This window comes from Balaenoptera musculus, chromosome 1 (assembly GCF_009873245.2).
Source record: "Balaenoptera musculus isolate JJ_BM4_2016_0621 chromosome 1, mBalMus1.pri.v3, whole genome shotgun sequence".
Lineage (NCBI taxonomy): Eukaryota > Metazoa > Chordata > Mammalia > Artiodactyla > Balaenopteridae > Balaenoptera > Balaenoptera musculus.
The window spans coordinates 1,330,420-1,348,835 of NC_045785.1; the positions used below are offsets into that span (position 1 = coordinate 1,330,420).

The 18,416-nt window shown below is 53.9% G+C and overlaps 1 protein-coding gene across 3 annotated transcripts in view; it reads right to left on the reverse strand.

The window, feature by feature from the left end:
• MMEL1 (membrane metalloendopeptidase like 1) overlaps positions 1-18,416 on the reverse strand; it is a 42,388-nt gene that overhangs the window by 5,795 nt on the left and 18,177 nt on the right. For all 3 annotated transcript variants that reach the window (XM_036869538.1, XM_036869529.1, XM_036869519.1), the window contains exons 2-11: positions 11,723-11,782; positions 10,549-10,710; positions 10,292-10,372; positions 7,612-7,707; positions 7,127-7,245; positions 6,477-6,542; positions 4,937-5,071; positions 4,765-4,854; positions 589-725; positions 136-229 (exon numbers count right to left, since the gene is read on the reverse strand). In XM_036869538.1, the coding sequence (XP_036725433.1) occupies positions 136-229; positions 589-725; positions 4,765-4,854; positions 4,937-5,071; positions 6,477-6,542; positions 7,127-7,245; positions 7,612-7,707; positions 10,292-10,372; positions 10,549-10,710; positions 11,723-11,782 (1,040 nt within the window). The remainder of the gene's footprint in view (positions 1-135; positions 230-588; positions 726-4,764; positions 4,855-4,936; positions 5,072-6,476; positions 6,543-7,126; positions 7,246-7,611; positions 7,708-10,291; positions 10,373-10,548; positions 10,711-11,722; positions 11,783-18,416) is intronic.

Sequence of the window (18,416 nt, forward strand, 5' to 3'; positions counted from 1 at the left end):
CCCCAAGAGGGCGTGTCTCATGAGCCCGGAGCACCGCTCTGATCCCAGGGTGGACCTTGGTGCAGGCCCACAGCAGGTGGTCAGTGTTATCAAGGAAACAGGCCAGGCTCGGTGCAGGGGCAGGGCGTCGCTCACCTTGCGGTAGTTTGCGCGTGCATCCTTGAATCTCTGGCTCAGGCTGCTGATGCGGTCCAGCACCAGGCGCCAGACCAGGTAGTTCTGCATGGTCCTGGGGCAGGAGGCAGAGGGCAGCGGATAGAACAGGTGCGTGCTGTTTGCCCAGGGAGAGGGTGTGGTTGATGGGCCCTTGGACAGCAGGCTCCACACCAAACGGAGACTTCAGGGTGGTGGAGAAAATCTCCAAGACGACCCCCAGGTACATCCTGCCTGCCCCTGGATGACCCAAGGAAGGGTTCGCATCTCTAACGTAAGGTTCCATTGGCCACAAACATTTGACCCCGTCCTGTCCCTCGCGCCTCAGAGTAATGCTTTATGGGGTCCTCTCCTGAGAGGAGGAGCTGTTGGGGATGAGGAGAGAGCAGGGGAAAGATGATGACACCACCTCTTGGGACCTTCCTTGAGCCTCACCTGGATGAGTAGACATCGATGATGTCTTCAAGATTCTGGAGGTAAGGGATGCCGTAGACCACCACTTCCTCATCTGGCAGCAGCTTGATTTTGACAGAGGATAGCACAGATTGTATGAAGAGAGTCCAGTTAAATCCCTGGAGAAGGAGGGAGTGAGGAGAAAGAGGGAGAGATGGAGAGGTAGACACAGTTCTTGGGCATCCAAGAAACCCAGCCCCCTCTAAAGAATATTCAAGAAATAAGAGAGAAGGTGCAGGTAATCAGAATCAGGAAAAAGGTGGGTGACATTACTACAGAGCCTACAAACAGTAACAAGAGATTATGGCAATATATTGGAAAATTCAAGTGTAATGGAAGAATTCCTGGAAAAACACAATTTAGCAAAAAATGAAAGAAGAGATAGAAAATATAAATAGTTTTGTATGTAAGAAACTGGATTATTTAATTTAAAATATTTCCACATAGAAATTTCCAGACTCATCTGGCTTTTCTAGCGGATACTATCTGACATTTAAGGAAGACATAATGCCAATCTTAAACTTTCCAGAGAAGGAAAAAAGAGAAAACTCTTTCAACTTGATTTATGAGGCCAAGAATAACCTTAATACCAAAATAAGGATATTAAAAGGAAAGATAACAATAGGCCAGTCTCATTTATGCTAATTGATACAAAAATTCTAAGCAAAATATTAGCAATCGGAATTCATCCATGCCTATATAAAATGGATAATGCAACACAGCCAAATTAGATTTACTCAAGGAATACAAGTGTGGTGTAACATTTGAAAATCAAATCAATATAATTCACTATGATAACTGAATACAGAAGGAAAATCACATGGTAATTTCAATAGATGCAGATAAGGCATATTAAAATTGACTATTCATGAAAAAGACTCAGCAAATCGAAATGGAAGTTCTGTAATCTAATAAAAGGATCTATACAACAGCAGCAGTGACAACAAACAAAACCCCACTCTACAGCAAACAAAATTAAATGAAAGCTTGCAAAATGTTGCAAGCTTTTCTTCTGAGATAAGGAAGGAAACAAGATAGCTACTGTCATGACTTCAGCATTATGCTGAAAGTCCTAGCCAGTTCAATAAGACAAGAAAAAAAGAAAATCAACAAGGATTGGAAAGGGAAGAAATAAAACTTATTTTTTACAAAGGACATGATTCTGTGTCTATAAAATATTAAAGGATAAACTATTAGAACTATTACATGCTTTGAGTAAAATTGCTGTATACAAAGTATTGCTGTATACTAGCAACAAACAATAAGAGAAATTGCAAAATGATACCATTTACAATAATATTAAAAAACCAAGCACCTAGGAACAAATGTAATGAAAGCTATGTAAGGCCTTGAAGTAGGAAACTATAAAACTTATTGAGAGAAATGAAAGAAAACATAAATATATGGAAGTTTCGTGGATCAGAATACTCAACCTTGGAAAGATGTGAATCTTCCCCAAATTGATGCTTAGATTTCAAGCAATCCCTGTCAAAATCTCAGCAGCATTTTGTGTGTGTGTGTGTGTAATTGACTAGCTGACTCTGAGTCTTGTAAGAAAGTGCAAAAGATCAAGAATAATCGATTTGAAGAACAAAGTTGGTAGACATCAAAACTTATCACAAAGCTATAGCAATGGAGGCAGCAGGTTCCGGCATGTGAATAGACAGAGAGACCAATGGAACAGAAGAGAGTTTAGAAATACACACACAGGTACAAACGCACAGACCCAGACGTGCACACAGGCACAAGTGCACAAAAAGACACTCGGTCTTTAATCAAGTTGGCACACAGTGCAATGGCTAATGGGGGAGTCTTTTCAATAAATGGTGCTAGATCATCTGGACAGCCACAAGGAGCACATGAAACAATTCCTTCTTCTCACTGTATATAAAAAATCAACTCAAGGTAGACTGTCGACCTAAACAACCTTGGCAGGCAAAGATTTCTTAAGCAGAGCACAATGAACGCTAGCCATAGAGAAAGGATCCATCCGTCTTTGATAAATTGGACTATTTTAAGCCCTCCTTTAAAAAAAAGAACCAGTACGAAAGTAAAACAGCAGGCTGCCCACTGGAAAGGACATTTACTACACAGAAACTGACCAAGGGGTCACATCCAAGGTATTCAAAGAACTAAAAATCAGTGAGAAGAAGGCAGATATCCCAGTAGTACAGGTGGGCAAGAGACGTGAGCAGACACTTCACAAAAGGGGCCACCGTCGGCCAGTCAGTGTGAAGTAGTGCTCAGGGAAAGTCAAATCCAACCCAGATGAAATTCCGCAACATGTTCATCTGCAACACATCCATAGATGGGCTGAGATGGAAGGAATGAGCACCGCCAAGCATTGGAGGGGGCGTTTCACACACTCCTGTTGGGGAGTGTAAATCTGTGTGATGATTTTTGCATGACTTGTGTCCTAAGACCTGGCCACTTCATCCCTAGGTGGACACCTGACAGAAATGCTCGCGTGTGCGTGCCAAAAGACGTGCGTGAGAATGAACGTAGCAACATCGCTCAGAAAAGTCCAGAAGTGGAACTGAGTCAGAGGCCCAGCAATAGTAGAACAGGGGCACAAGCTGTTGTGTGTTCTTAGGATCGATCGTACAGTGATCAGGGTGAGTGAGGGGTTGCTGCTGCCCCAGCGAGATGAGACGTAATGACGGTGAGTCGTAGTCTCACCTACAGAGCGTAGAAGAAAGCAGCCCGGTGCAGGCGTGTGGTGGAAGCCAGGTGGTGGCTGCTTTGGGGAGGAGGGCAGGGAGGGGGCTGTGTGGATGTGCTCACGTGTGGCAATTCTAAGCTCTATAAACGCATTATAGTCCAGACGCCCCGAGCCCTGGGTTCCTGCACGTGGCCACCCCTGCTCCGGGGCGTCTCCACGGCACCTTCTGGCCATCTGCGTTCCCTTCCTCTCACTGCCCACGTTTGGTCCATTTGCAAGTCCTGCTGGTTCTCCCTTCCAAATGCATCCACGAGCCACGCCTCTCAGCACTTCCGCTGCCGCTGTCCCAGGCCGCCACCTGGTCCCGCCTAGGTTGTGCTGCAGCCCCCTGAGCCGTCCCCCTGCTTCCGGCCCTCAGTCCCTTCCCTGCGTCCTCAGAAGCCAGGTTCTCTTCGCTATGAGTCAAGTCCTGTCCCATCAAAGCCGGTGCCTTCAAAATGGCCCCGGAGGCCCGACACGGTCCACCCTCCCTCCCCGGCCTCGGCTCGCGCCCAGCCGCCCTGCAGCCCCGGCCTCAGGACCTTGGCACTCGCTGTTCCTCTGTCCCCCCCTTGCCTGCCCTCCGACACACTCTGCAGGCCACATCTCTTTTTCCCCGACCCAAGCCCTGGGCGGGGGCTGCCTGCTTCGTCCATGGATGGAGTCGGTGCCAGAGCACGGCTGGCCCCTCAAAGTGCCCGCCTGGGAGGGGGCGAGCTGGCGGGCGAGGCCACCACTGGGAGCCGGGAAGGAAGCGCGGGGGACGATGGGGCCTTCTGGAGCACCAGGTGCAGGAGTCCCGGGCAGGGTCCCCTCCGAGTTTTCCCGTCTTGTTCTATGGCTCCAGACACTTAGGTTTTCTGGTCAGAGGAAGGAGCTTCGGGTCCTGCCTCTGACGGTGGGTTCCGTCCGCAGCTGCACCCTCCTCCCTCTGACTTGGGCCCCAGTCACCGCAGTCAGCTGGCTCCATCCACAGGAGGCCCTTCTGACCGCTCAGAGCAGGCGGAGTGAGTGCGGGGCCTTGGGGGGTGCAGGCCTGAGCCCCGCTTCCCGGGCTGGGCTGCCCCTCCCCAGCCCAGGCCCAGAGCCTAAGCCTGGCCAGCGGGAGGGGGAGGGTCCGGGGGTCCGGCCGTGGGGCCCCCTGTCAGGGGCAGCGCTGCGCTGGGGCCCCGAGCTGGGCCTGGGGACAGGGAGCCCCAGGCGGGGGGCCTGCCTGACTCGGGCGGGCGGGTCAGCGACTCCCCCCCCCCAAGGCCGCTCCCCTGCTCAGAAGACTTGGGACGTCGCAGCGGCCACGTCACAGGCGGGTGGCCCCGCATCCCCAGGCAGCCAGTTGACACCTGCCGTCCCCGTGTGGACATGTCCCCGTTTGGGTGACCGGTCCCGTGGGCCCCGCTTGGGGTGGGCGTGTTTGAGGCGTAGGGGAGAGAGGCGGGGCAGGCACGGCTGGGACTCACCTTCAGACCGAACTTGCTCTGGAGCTGCTCCAGGTCCATCCTGTGGTACAGGGCGGTGACGTCGTGCCGCTCCTCCGGGGGGGCTGTGGCCTGCAGCGGGGCGGGTGGTCACAGGCTCGGGGCAGCTGGCCTGACCCCCCCGACCCCGTCCGCCCCCGGTCCGCGGCCTCACGTTGGCCAGCTGCGTCTCCAGCTCCAGCACCTGGGCCATGTCCTCCCGCACCAGGTCGCTGTTCTTGGGGAGGTTCATGTCCGCCCGAAGCATCGTGGCCACCGACACCATGAGCTGCAGGTAGGCTTCCCGTACCTGAGCCAAAGGATGAGGACACAGTCTGGCGGCCTCGGCCACCTTGGCCCCATGGAGCTCTCTGTGGGGGTGGGGTGGGCATATGCCACAAAGCAGCCCTCGGGGTACTCATCGGCTTGGGGGTTCCAGACGGCCCACGTCTCCCAGACCAGGGGCCCTCAGCGCTGGAACTCATGCTCCTGGCAAGCCGGTGGGTGGGGAGGCTGTGAGCCCCATGGGTGGACGGCACCTGCTCCCCAGACCTGCTGGATGGGCTGCTCGCCCACCCACAGCCAGACGCTCAGGGCCGGGCTCCCTGCTGCATCCCTTCTATGTGTGACCCCAGTGCCTGAGCAGCTCGCACGGGACCGGAGACCTATTCCAGTGGACCGCACAGCTGCATATAAAGTGCGGGGCACACAGTAGGTGCTAGTAAAGGCCCAGAGCCATCGGGCGCCAGGGTTCAGACGGGCTGCCCTAGCCAGGCTCGCCTAGGCCGGGCATCAGGAGCTGGGCCCTGAGGCTGTGTGCTCCTCCTGGACCCGCCTTCTTGGGGCCTGTCTGGGGGGGGCGTTTCCTCGTTTGCAGGCAGGAACCACAGAGGCCACCTTTCCCCAGTTACTTGGCACCAGGCTGGGCTGATGCCCCCAGGCCGGTCTTGGCCAGCAGCTGCCGGGCCTGATCCATGGCTAACAGGCGTGAGCCCTTCCAGGGGCCCCAGTGCCTGCTGCTCTGAGTTGGGTTCCTTGGGCTGTTCTCCCAGCCCCACTGCCCACTCCACGGCTCCTTCTTTTGGCCACACTTGTCTTTTCCCTTGGCGGGACCCTCCCAGCCTAGCTCACAGCCCACCTCCTCCACGAGGCCCACCACACTGCTTCCAGGCCGTGGGCCACGTCACCCCTGTCTTTCAGTCTGCTGCCCCTCTTCCTCCCCGACTCCTCCTTCCACACCCCCTGGCCCTGTCCCGCGCGCCTTGCTGCTGTTCGGTTCCCCATTTCTCTTCTCCTGGGTGCAGGAGTCGGGTGGCTCAGGGAGCGGGCTCAGGGCCCGGGTGGCCTGCATTCGGGTCTCTACAGGCCCTGTGCAGTGAGCCGGCGGTGTGGACCGCAGTCCTGCCCTGGCGAGATGGGGATGGCAGGGTGTGCCCCTCGGGGCTGCAGGGCTGATCCTGCCTCTGGGGGTTCAGGGACACCCCTATGATGGTGACAAAGGCAGGGGTCCACGTCTGCGTGTCCAGCCCTCAGCGCCGGGCTTGAGCCATGCAAGTGCCCACAAAGGCTAGCTGGGGGGTTAGTGTCGAGTGGACACACGGGGAGCTGGGCCACAGGTGGGCCTGGAGTGATGGGCGGAGGGCGCCCAGAGTGGAAGGGGCCGGTGGGAAAGCGCCAGTGGGGGCAGGTCCAGCGTCGGGCGGCCCCCGACTCACCTTCTGGTCGCTGCCCGCACTGAAGTAGTGCTCTCGGGACGGCATGCCCAGGGTGGGCTGGTCTATCTGGAGACAGAGCGTGGGAACCTGGGCGTGGAGCCGGGACAGCCCTAGCCTTGCCGAGGTGGGCCCAGCCCCCTCCCCTCCACCATGCTGTGCCTGGCGGGAACGGGCGCTCCATCTGGAGCGTGTGCAGGTACTGGGCCCCGACCCCCGCTCTGGGGCTGGACTGCAGGTGGGCTGAGGGGTGGCCAGGGGGTGCGGGCCGCCCACAGGGCCTCGGACAGCGCCCCTCCCAGAGCGGAGTGTATATTCCACGCGGGGTCCTCTGCGGCCTATCTGTGGCCAGTGGTGGCTCTTTGAGGTCGGGCTTTCTGTGCTGGTGCCAAAGGCCTGGACGGACCGTCCCGAGGACCAGCTCGGCACCTGGGCTGCCCCTCTGGTCAGGACACGGGCCCCAGAAGGCCCAGCAGAAACCCAGACCATCGGCACAGGTCCCCTGAACTGCAGGTGTGGATGATAGCAGGGCCCTGGGAGCATACGCGGGCCACCCGCCCCCTGTGGTAACAGCTGTCCCCCCGCTGCCCTGCGGGAGCCCCCAGCCAGGCCCAGGGGACCCGGCCTACCCGGCCCCCCGGCGCGGCTCGTACGTAGATGATGTGCTGGCTGGAGTCCTGGTCGTCGTTCCAGATGAAGAGGTCGATGAGGACCCGCCGGTTGAACCGTGCGTTCATCACGGCCAGCTGCTGTTCCAGCTCCCACCGGGGGCCTGGGGGCCAGCACCCCACGCTGGAGACCTGCCAGGACCTGGGGTCCTAGCCCCGCCCCTCGTGCAACAGGGGATCCCGGAACTATCCCCACAGAGCCCACGGGGATCAACAGGGCCCTGCGAGCAGCGCTGTGTGCCCCCCACCCCCCGAGTACAGGGAGCAGAGCCCACGCTGAGAGCCGGAGCCCGGGCCCTTCCCTAGGGCTCTGGAAGGAGCCCCTCTGCAGAGTGGGGGGCACCAGCCGCTAGGAGCCCACCAGCAGCTGCTGCAGACTCTCCAGCTCGGGCCTGGAAGGTCTCTGTTCCAAGGAGCCCCAGGCCCAGGGCCACCCGCCCACACGAGGCGGCCACCAGGCCCTGCCTTACCTATGCTCTCGGTCCACTTGTCCATGGCCACTGGCCAGCCTCCTACCACCTCCAGGATGTCCAGCAGGGGCTGCGAGTCTCGCTTTTCTATCTCACCTGAGAGGGGAGGGAGCGGTCGCTCACCCGATGCCCTGGCGGGGAGGTGGGGGGGCGGGCGTGACACCCGCTGGCACATGGACCCGCGGGGATGCTGGCGCCCAGCGCAGAGCCTGGCCCTCCCGGTGCAGACTCTGCAGCACAGGACACGCAGGGGCCTGGAAAGAGCAGAGACGGGACGCAGGCGGGAAAGGGCCTGGGGCTGATGAAAGCACAGGCGCCAGCAGGACAAGGGTGTGGAAGGGGAGGCCCCGAAGCTCAGAGAAGCCCAGGCGGTGCTCTGGAAGGCCGGGAACGGGCAGGGGCGGGGGTCCAAGCCGGCGGCTGGGAAGCCCGCGAGCCCTCCAGCTCCAGCATCGGGTGGACGGAGCTGCTGACAGAGCACGGAGCACAGCTGCCCAGCATGGGGGCGCCCAGGAAGCTTGGGAGAACTTGGCACAAGAACCCGCAGAGGTGGGAATAGAGCTGGCCCACTGCTGATGGGTGGAGGCCTCGGGGCGGGGAGGGCCTCGCCGGTTGGTCACCTGACCTGGAGGGGCGGGCTGGGAGGGGAGCGGCCCAGGGGGAGGGGGGCGGCTCCAAGGGCGCCCTGATGGGGGCCGGGGCCTGGGGGAGCGAGAAGCAGGGTGTCCCTCGTGGCTAGTGGGGGCACACTGGGCTTTCTTTCTTGGGTCCTGAGTTGGGAGCAGGGACAAAATCTAGGGAGCTGCCAGTGACGGGTCAGCTCGGCCGTCTCGGGCAGATCATTACAGGAGTTACTGTTTGGCTTCCTGGGCTGGTTCCTGTAGGTGATGGCCGGGCCGCCTGGCTGCAGACCGGGGGTCAGAGTTTTATTTTTATACACGGTCTGGCCATTGTCCTGTTGTATATTTGGTCTCTCAGGCCAGAAACTCTATACAGGTGGGAACACAGCACATCTCCTTCACCTGGCAGGTGCTGGCCAGACTGGATCACGTGACCTCCTGTTTCCATGGGGAGGAGAGGAGTGTGCCAGCCCAGGACCCCATGGAGACACCACGATAATGCTGGGGGCCCTACAAGTCTCGCTATTAGGTACACCAGAACCAAACCCCGCCCTCCAGGAGACCCCCGGGGAAACAGCCAGCCTCGCACCCTGGTGCCGAGGAGGGGAAGTGGTCCCCCAGAGCAGCCGGAACCACAGGCTGGGTTTGCAGGCCCCCAGGCAGGCGCCTGAGGGAAGACGGGCCGGAGGGGCCCAAATGTGTGAGTCCTCTTAACAGGAACCAAAGCACTGGGAAACTCCCCCCCACCCCTGCCGCACAACACACACATACACACAAACACACACCCAGACATACACACATACACACAAACTTACACACACATAGACATATATACCCATATACACACATACACACCATAGGTATAATGCCCATATGCACATATATATGTACACACATGTACACACAAAACACCTAAATACACACATACACACATATACACACATAGACATACACACATACCTACACACACATATACACACAAACACACATATGCCTATACACATAGACATACATATGCATATACACATATATACGTACCCACATATATACATGCATACACACATGCACATATAGACACACAGACATACACATAGACATAATACACATATACGTGTACACACATATACACACAGAAACACATAAACACACACATTCCTACACACGTGCATATACACACACACACACTAGACATGCATTTGCATCTACACACACACACACACACACACACACACGCACACACACACACAGTAAGATTATCTCTTGATTCTGTCTTAGTCAGGCTCCTGAACCTTCTGCTGGGCCCATCACTGCACCTCCTGGTAAAATCCAGTTTTAGCGAGAACTCTGCGTGGTCATTTTAACCAGAACGCCCCCCGCCCGCTGAATATCTGATCCCTCTCGGTAGCTGACCGGAGTCCTCGCCCCTCACTGTCCCCCAGGTGATGTCTGACTGCCCGGCCCGCCTTCAGCAAGAATCCCATTAGGCTAGTTTTGCCAGACACGCCCCCCCTTCCCATGTTTCCTGTTAGTAGTCTTCCATTCACTGAGCCCCTCCTGCCCCTCGGCTATAAACCCTCCCCTACCTGCCCTCGCTGTATCTGGAGTGGAGCCCAATCTCCTTCCCCGTGCTAGACCCCACTGCAGCGACGCCTGCACCTACTGAGACGGCCCTGAAGAGTCTGCCTCTTACCGTCTTTACCAAGTGTCCTGAATAACGTTTCCTGCAAACCACACACAGGCACGCACGTGCGCACACACACATGCGCACACACACACACACGTGTGCGGGTGCATTTTCCCTGGGCCTCCCAGGCAGACTCTTCAATGTCTTCCTCCTGCCCGGGCACAGCGTGGCTGGCTGGGGTCAGGGTGTGAGCCGGTCCTGGGCAGCTGGCAGTCAGCCTGGACCCCGTAGGGCACCTGGGCCCGGTGGCCAGGCAGGGGGGCACACAGCTCCCACCGGCACGAGTTTGGAGAGGCGCCCACTCCACCGTGCCCTGTCGCAGGGCCGTGGGGTCCTGGAACGGGGTCCTGGCGGGGCAGCTCCATTGGCCACTCACTCTCGTTCATGCAGGAGCGGTACAGTGTCTTGGCCTTCTGTACAGCTGGCCGATCCTTGGTGGTGGAATTCTCCAGCACCCCTGTGGGCAGAGGAGAAGCTGGACAGAGGCCTGAGGAGGCTGCTGGGGAGGTCAGGTCAAAGGTGCCCGTGTCCCTGCCGCACCCAGTGGAGGCCTTTATCCCAGGGGACTCCCTCTCCCTGGTGCCCACTGGCTCGACGGGCTGTCCCCACTCCTCCGGTGGAGGCCGCGCTCACCTTTGAGAATGATCTCCAGCTCATCCCGGAGGATGTCGAAGACGCTGTATCGCGAGTTGGTCTCGGGGACCACGTGGCGCCGCAGCCAGCCCCCGCACGCGTACTGGTAGAAGTCGTCACAGGGCTCCTTGGACGGGTCCATGTTCTGGAGGATCCTGGCGGCTGCTCGTCCCCAGGGGGTGCAGAAGAAGAGGGGAGATCCGGTGTGGACAGCCCGATGGGCTGTCGGGTATTCAATCACGGCCCTGTGCCCTCAGAAGCGTTAGTCACCCCGGGACCTCAGGGAGGTCGGCAGCAGGGCCTCCAGTTCTAAGGATCCCACTTATCAGCCACGTGAGCTTGGACCCCGTGACCTCTCCGATCCTCCGCTCACACATCTGCGAACCCGGGACGCCTGTGGTCCCACAGATGGCCAGGTGTTGGCCGAGCCCGCCCGGCTCACAGCCAGGGCTCAGCACTGGCCCTGCCCCTGGAGCCCCCTTACCGGTCAGTGTGTTAGTGTGTCCTGTGGCGGCTCTCGCCCACCACAGGGGTTTGTTTTCTGTTGGAGGAGATGGGTTTGCTCCCAGAACCCCATGAGGCAGGGACAGTGGGGCCCCCAGGTTCCCGGCAGGATGCTGTCAGCAGAGGTGGCCAGGCTGGACCCCAACCCAGGACCCTCCCTCGCCTTCCGTTCCACTTGGCTGGGACCTCGCAGGGGGCAGCACCACAGGAGTCCATCCACTACCCCAACGTGGGCAGAAAAATCACATTTCTGAGTTTTTACACTAGTGTTTCTTCATACCATTTTCACTGTGTTTTATCTGCAAATAATGGCACATGGCGCCCAATTTTAAGACAAATTCCTGGGAGAAAACTTGAGAGAGTGTGTGTGTTTGTGTGACCTTCTTCCTGTAAATGCAAAAAAGAGCATCTGGGGTCCCTGTGCCAGCTTCACTGTGGTCACGGGGGCCTCTGCAGGCAGGGGAGCAGCTTCCTGGGGGGCAGGGGAGGTGAGACACCCGCAGTAGAGTCCCTGCCCCCAGGCACATCCATGGTCTGCCCACCAGCCCAATGCCGTGCCTCAGGAGTGGGGTGGCTCCCCGTGGCCTCGAGCAGTGCCTGTGCCAGCATCACTGGGGGTCCCGAGCCCCCTGGTGGGGCTGTGGAGGGCTCGGAGGGAAGGGGGGCTTACCTGCCATCACGCAGCCAGGGGTGGTGCAGGTTTCGCCTGTGTCCTTGGGCTTTTGGATGTCTGCGGGCAGGGAGCAGTGTGGGCACTTGGCGAGGACGATTGGTGCCGCTGGGGCTGGTGGGGTGGGTGGGGCACAGGTGGGGTGGGGAGGGATAGGGCGGGCAGGGTTAAACCTCGGTCACCCCCACCCCCATGGGTGGTCCAGCCTGGGCCCTGAGGGCATCTGGAGGGCAGCCTGCATCCTCCCTGGGTGGCCCAGGCCTGGGGCCTTAAGTGAGGGTAAGCTCATTCTGGCTTGACCCCTGCAGTGACCTGGGAGCCCCTTTACACCCTCTGAGCCCCACGGCTGAGGGCTGAAGCTGGACATTCTGCCCTCCTGCCTGTCGGCCCAGCCAGCGCTCACCCATCAGGCGTCACCTCCTCCAGACAGCCTGCCTGTGCGGCCCCGTCCCTGCACGCCCTTACTCTCTCACAGCCCCCCACCCCCTCACCTGCTGGTTGTATCACTGTGCACCTGCCGAACCGCAGGAGCAGCTCCCTGGAACTGCCGGTTCCCAGGCGCCCAGGAAGCATTCTGCATCCAGCAGGTGCTCACGGCTGCATCCCTGCCACTGCCCTTTCTCCCCATGGGACCCTGGTACCCTGGGCAGGGCCCCCTGTCCTGCCGCACACCCCCGGGCCTGCAGTGGAACCCAGCCTGGCCATGCGGGGTGCCACTTCCTAGCACCCCCCTGCTCGGGTCGTGTTGGGAGGGAAGACAGGGCTACCTCGGGGTGTTCGTTTTACAGTGGTCTTCTCTTCCTTTGAGAAGCAAAGCCGGCTAGTAAAGAGTGGCAGCTGCTTCCCTGGGGAGAAACACAGCACTCAGCTTTCCTTCTGCCGCCACCGCTTCCCGGGTGCCTTGGGGCCGACCTGGGGCAGCACAGGCATTCTCCTGCGGAGGGGGGTCCTGGGGGCTCTGGGGATTCCTTGTGTAGGGCTGCGGCCCCTTCCCGCTGTAGTGAGGGCTGGTCACCAGGCAACCAAGACACAGGGGCTCCAGCAGAACTCAAATCTGAGCAGAGGGGGAGGGGTCTCCCCTGGCTTGTCAGCCTCACTCTCCAGGCCCACCGGCCCTGGGGCCGCAGCTTCCGGGCCCAGAGGGGTCCTGAGGCAGGACCTCTTCCCCTAAGAAGTGCCCTCTGACATCCTCCTCTACCGCGGGGTCATGGGCCTCACCCAGGCCAGGGTGGGCAGCTCCTGGGGTCTACCAAGACAGGGACGATAGGCCCTTTAAGGGGGAAAGGATGTCCCCTGAGGGGTCTCTTTCTGACCCACTGGCCTCAGCTCCAGCCCCTCCACCTGTGCGGGCAGCTGAAAGCGCAAAGTCGCCCTCCCTCATTTGTCCACTACGTGGGGGGCGGGCACTGCCTGGTCAGCATCGGCCTGGAGGGGGTGCAGGAAGGGGGCGTGAGTGGAGGGAAGGGGGAGGGTCAGGTCCAGGGAGAGAGCCCACCAGGCCTGGCCACCTTCCCCACCAGGGAGACCCATGGAGAGTTGGGCAGGAGGGAACAGGGCCTCATCCAGGTCAGGGCCGTGGGCAAGCCTGGGACCTGGTTCAGCCCGGCCCCTGAGACCGCAGAGGGTGTAGGAGGCCCTGAACGTGCTGGGTGTCCCCTGGGGGCCTGGCCATTGGAGGGAGTGTTTATGAGACATGTGATCTGGGGGGCGGGGGGGTGGGGAGAGGTGTTTCTCCTCCACCTGTTAGTGGCTGCTCTTTCCACCCATCCATTTGTTCATCCATGGATCCAACATTTGCTAACATTATCAACCAGCCCTGGTGCTGGGCTCTGGAGATTCAGATCTGAGTCCCACACGGGCCCTGCCCGTAAGGGGCCCCCAGTCCAGTGGAAAAGGAGAAAAGTGATGCATGGATTGAGGCAAACCGTGGACGGTCCTGTGAATCAGAAACAGAGATGCCGTGCTCAGTGGGTGCTATGTCTGTCTGCCCCACGGCGTCTGCCGGTCTCAGCAACCCAGGGCCTCTGGACAGGGGCCACGCCCTCGGTGGAAGAGTGAACTAGGTATCTGAGCTCTGGCCAAAGAGATGGTGGGGGAGAAGGGGTCTTTGCTTCTCATTAGGACGCAGAAAGTCTAAGCAGACTGTGGCTACCACCTAACAAGGACAGCAAGCTGGAGAGGCGACGTGAGAGCTGAAGACATCAAGAAACCTGAGTGAACCGAATTCCAGAAAGGGCCGAGCCCTCCCAGGACCAGAGGGACCTGCGGCTATTTCACCTGCAACCGGGGCAGCAGGAGGGGCAGGCCTCCTCCAGGAGGGTCATGGAGTGCGGGGATTTTTAACAAGCCCTTTGCTCCTGCCCGTGGGCTGGAGGGAGGGATCTGGTTTCCAAGGAGCCCCTGTCACACAAGGCTCTGGTTCTTTCTCTGGGGCCTCCCATAGTGCATGGCGGTGACGCAGGTGAAGGCAGGGCCAGGGCAGGAAAGCTGGGAGAAATCCTCCTGCATGAGGAAACAGGCAAATGTGACCCATAACCAAGGAAAAAAACCCCAAAACAGTTCAAAGTGGATTCGTTGGTGACCTGATGTCAGAGTTAGCAGACAAAGTCTTTAAAATCACCATGATAATTAAGAGAAAGGGTCTTGTACAAAAGACGGAAAAATATGTAGATAGATGGTGAATTTTACCAGATAAATGGGACTCTAAAAAAGAACTAAATGGAAATGCAATAAAAAGAGTGAGGAATTCATTTTTTAGGTTTAACAACACACTGAATACTGCAAAAGAAAGTATTAGTGTCAGCATATATAGGTCAGTATCAATGATCCAACCTGAAGCACAAAGGAAAAAGATGAAAAAACCGAACGGAGAAAAACATCTAAAAAACACCCAGAGCTGACATGGTAGTTAACAGTGAGAGACTGGGTGATTTCCCCTAAGACTGGGAACAAGCAGCACTGTCCTCTCTCATCTCTCCTATCCAACATCACATGAGAGGTCCTACTGGTTCAATAGGATAAGAAAAGGAAATATAGGTAACACAGACAGGAAAGGAAGTAATACAACTCTATTTGCAGATGACATGGTCATCTATGTAGAAAATCCCAAAGAATCAAGCAAAACAAAACAAAAACAAAACAAAACAAAACAAAACAACAACAACAAAAAACTCCTGGAACTAATAAGAGACTATAGTAGGTGGCAGGATACAAGATTAATATACAAATTGCTTTCTTATATATTAGCAATGAACAACTGGAATTTGAAATTATCAAAGCAATACCGTTTACAATAGCACCTAAAAAATGAAAAAGTTAGGTATAAATCTAACAAAATATGTACAGGACCTATATGTGGAAAACTATAAAACACTGATGAAAAAAATCAAATATGTAAAGAAATGGAAAGATATTCCGTGTTCACGGACCGGAAGACAGTATTATCAAGATGTTGATTCTTCTTTACTTGATCTACAGATTCAAAATAATTCCAATCAAAATCCCAGCAAGCTATTTTGCATTTATTGACCAACTGATTCTGAAGTTTGCATGGAAAGGCTCAAGTAGCTAGAACAGACAACAACAATGAAGAAGAATGAAGTTGGAGAGACACATGACTTGATTTCAAGACTTACGATAAGGCTACAAGTAAGCCTTGTAGTAATAAGGCTACAAGGCATAGTATTGGCAAAAGAAGAGACACATAGATCAATGCAACAGAATAGAGAGCCCAGAAATGGACCCACACAAATACAGTCAACTGACCTTTGACAGAGGAGCAAAGGCAATTCGATGGAGAAAGTATAGCCATTCAATAAATGTTCCAAAAGGAAAATTGGACATTCAAATACAAAAACAAACCAAAAAAATTAGACACAGGCCTTATGCCTTACACAAAAATTAACTCAAAATAAACCACAGACATAAATATAATATGCACAACTGTAAAACTTCTTGAAGAAGACAGGAGAAAACCTACATGACTATGGGTTTGGTGATGACTTTTAAAATATGACACAAATAGCATGATCCATGAAAGAAAAAATCGACAAGTGAGACTTCATTAAAGTGAAAATTTCTGCTCTGTGAAAGTCTTGTTAAGAAAACGAAAAAAGAGCCACAAACTGAGAGAAAATATTTGCAAATACATATCTGATGAAACACTGGCATCCAAAAAATACAACGAACTCTTAAAACTCAAAAATAAGATAACATAATCCCAATTAAAAAATGGGCAAAGGATATGAAGACACCTCACCAAAGAAAATACACAGTTGAAAAGTAAACATATGAAAAGATGCTTAACATAATTTTTCATTAGGAAATTGTAAATTAAAACAGCAGTGAGAGGGCTTCCCTGGTGGTGCAGTGGTTAAGAGTCTGTCTGCCAATGCAGGGGACACGGGTTCAAGACCTGGTCTGGGAAGATCCCACATGCCGTGGAGCAACTAAGCCCGTGAGCCACAACTACTGAGTCTGCACGTCTGGAGCCTGTGCTCCGCAGCAACAAGAGAGGCTGCGACAGTGAGAGGCCTGCGCACCGCGATGAAGAGTGGCCCCCGCTCACCACAACTGGAGAAAGCCCTCGCACAGAAACGAAGACCCAACACAGCCAAAAATAAATAAAAAACAAAAAAAAACAAAAAAAACCCACAGCAGTGAGATACCATGACATGCCTATTTGAATGGACAAAATAAAAAACTGATGATGTCAACTGCTGGTGAGGGTGCAGAGCCCTGGGAACTCACTCATTGCTGGTGGGAATGAAAAACGGTACAGTGGGAACCGTTTGTTGTCTTGGAAGACAGTTTGTCAGACTCTTAAAAAACCAAACACTGTCTTACGATATGATACAGCAACTCCATTCCTAGGTGTCTAGCCAGCTGACTTGAAAACTTATGTCTACACAAACACCTGAATGTGAATGTTTATAGCAGACTTATTTATAACTTCAAAAAACAAAAAACAAAAAATAGAAGCAACCATGATGTCCTTCAATAGGATTATGAATAAACTGTATTACATTTATTGAATGGAATTATTATTCAGCAATAAAAAGATAAAAGCTTTCAAGCCACAAAAAGACATGGATGAATCTTTTTTTTTTGAATGAAAAGGTAGTTTAATGTCAAGAATATATATCAATAGATTGAAATCACCACATTTTATTTCTTTCATCTGTCTCTTTAAAAAATTGATAAGTACTTACATTGATGTCTCTTGTACTAGGCACTGTCCTAAGTCATTTACATATTTACTCCTTTAAACCTTCTATTATCCCTGGGGGAAGGTTTATTTTGCTTCCATTTCTTAGGTAAGACTCTAACCCCCAGGAAAGTAAAGTAACATTTGCAAGTTTTTGTGGATGGTCAGTGATGGGACCAGTACAGGAACATCCAAAGTCTGTGCTTGGAAACAGTGCCCCATGTTGACACTCACATTACAGATGAAAGGAAAGGAACCATGCACTTACCATACAGATGAAATCTCACATTACAGGTTAAAGGAAAGGAACCATGCACTTACATTATAGATTAATACCCACATAACAGGTTAAAGGAAGAAGAAACATGTGCTTCTCTCAAAAGTTGTAAAGAAAGCATATCTATTTCTAAATATATTTCCCAATTTCTTTTGCTTGTTTTCTGACCTTTGTAGTGCATTTTGCCATGAGGAAAAATTTAATTCTTATATAATTAAATGTATCCTTTTTTCTTTGTATCTTAGAAAGGTATTCCTAATGAATAATTTACTTCAAGTCTCCCAGGTTTCTGATACTTTTACAGTTTCATTACTTTTTACTTTTAACTAGTTGCTATATCTAGAATTTATTAATGATAGCCATATTTTCCCACTTCTATTGAATAAGTTTTGCTACTGATCCAAAATGTACCTTTTATTTTAATCTCAATTCCCTTATGCTCTTGCATCTAATTTTTTTTAACATCTTTATTAGAGTATAATTGCTTTACAATGGTGTGTCAGTTTCTGCTTTATAACAAAGTGAATCAGTTATACCTATACATATGTCCCCATATCTCTTCCTTCCTTCATCTCCCTCCACCCGACCCTCCCTATCCCACCGCTCTAGGTGGTCACAAAGCACCGAGCTGATCTCCCTGTGCTATGTGGCTGCTTCCCACTAGCTATCTATTTTACGTTTGGAAGTGTATATATGTCCATGCCACTCTCTCACTTTGTCCCAGCTTACCCTTCACCCTCCCCGTGTCCTCAATTCCATTCTCTAGTAGGTCTGTATATTTATTCCCATCTTGCTCCTAGGTTCTTCTGACCATTTTCTTTTTTTCTTTCTTTTTTTTTTGTTTTTAGATTCCATATATATGTGTTAGCATACGGTATTTGTTTTTCTCTTTCTGACTTACTTCACTCTGTATGACAGTCTCTAGGTCCATCCACCTCACTACAAATAACTCAGTTTCGTTCCTTTTTATGGCTGAGTAATATTCCATTGTATATGTATGCCACATCTTCTTTACCCATTCATCTGTTGATGGACACTTAGGTTGCTTCCATGTCCTGGCTATTGTAAATAGAGCTGCAATGAACATTTTGGTACATGACTCTTTTTGAATTATGGTTTTCTCAGGATATATGCCCAGTAGTGGGATTGCTGGGTCGTATGGTAGTTCTATTTTTAGTTTTTTAAGGAACCTTCATACTGTTCTCCATAGT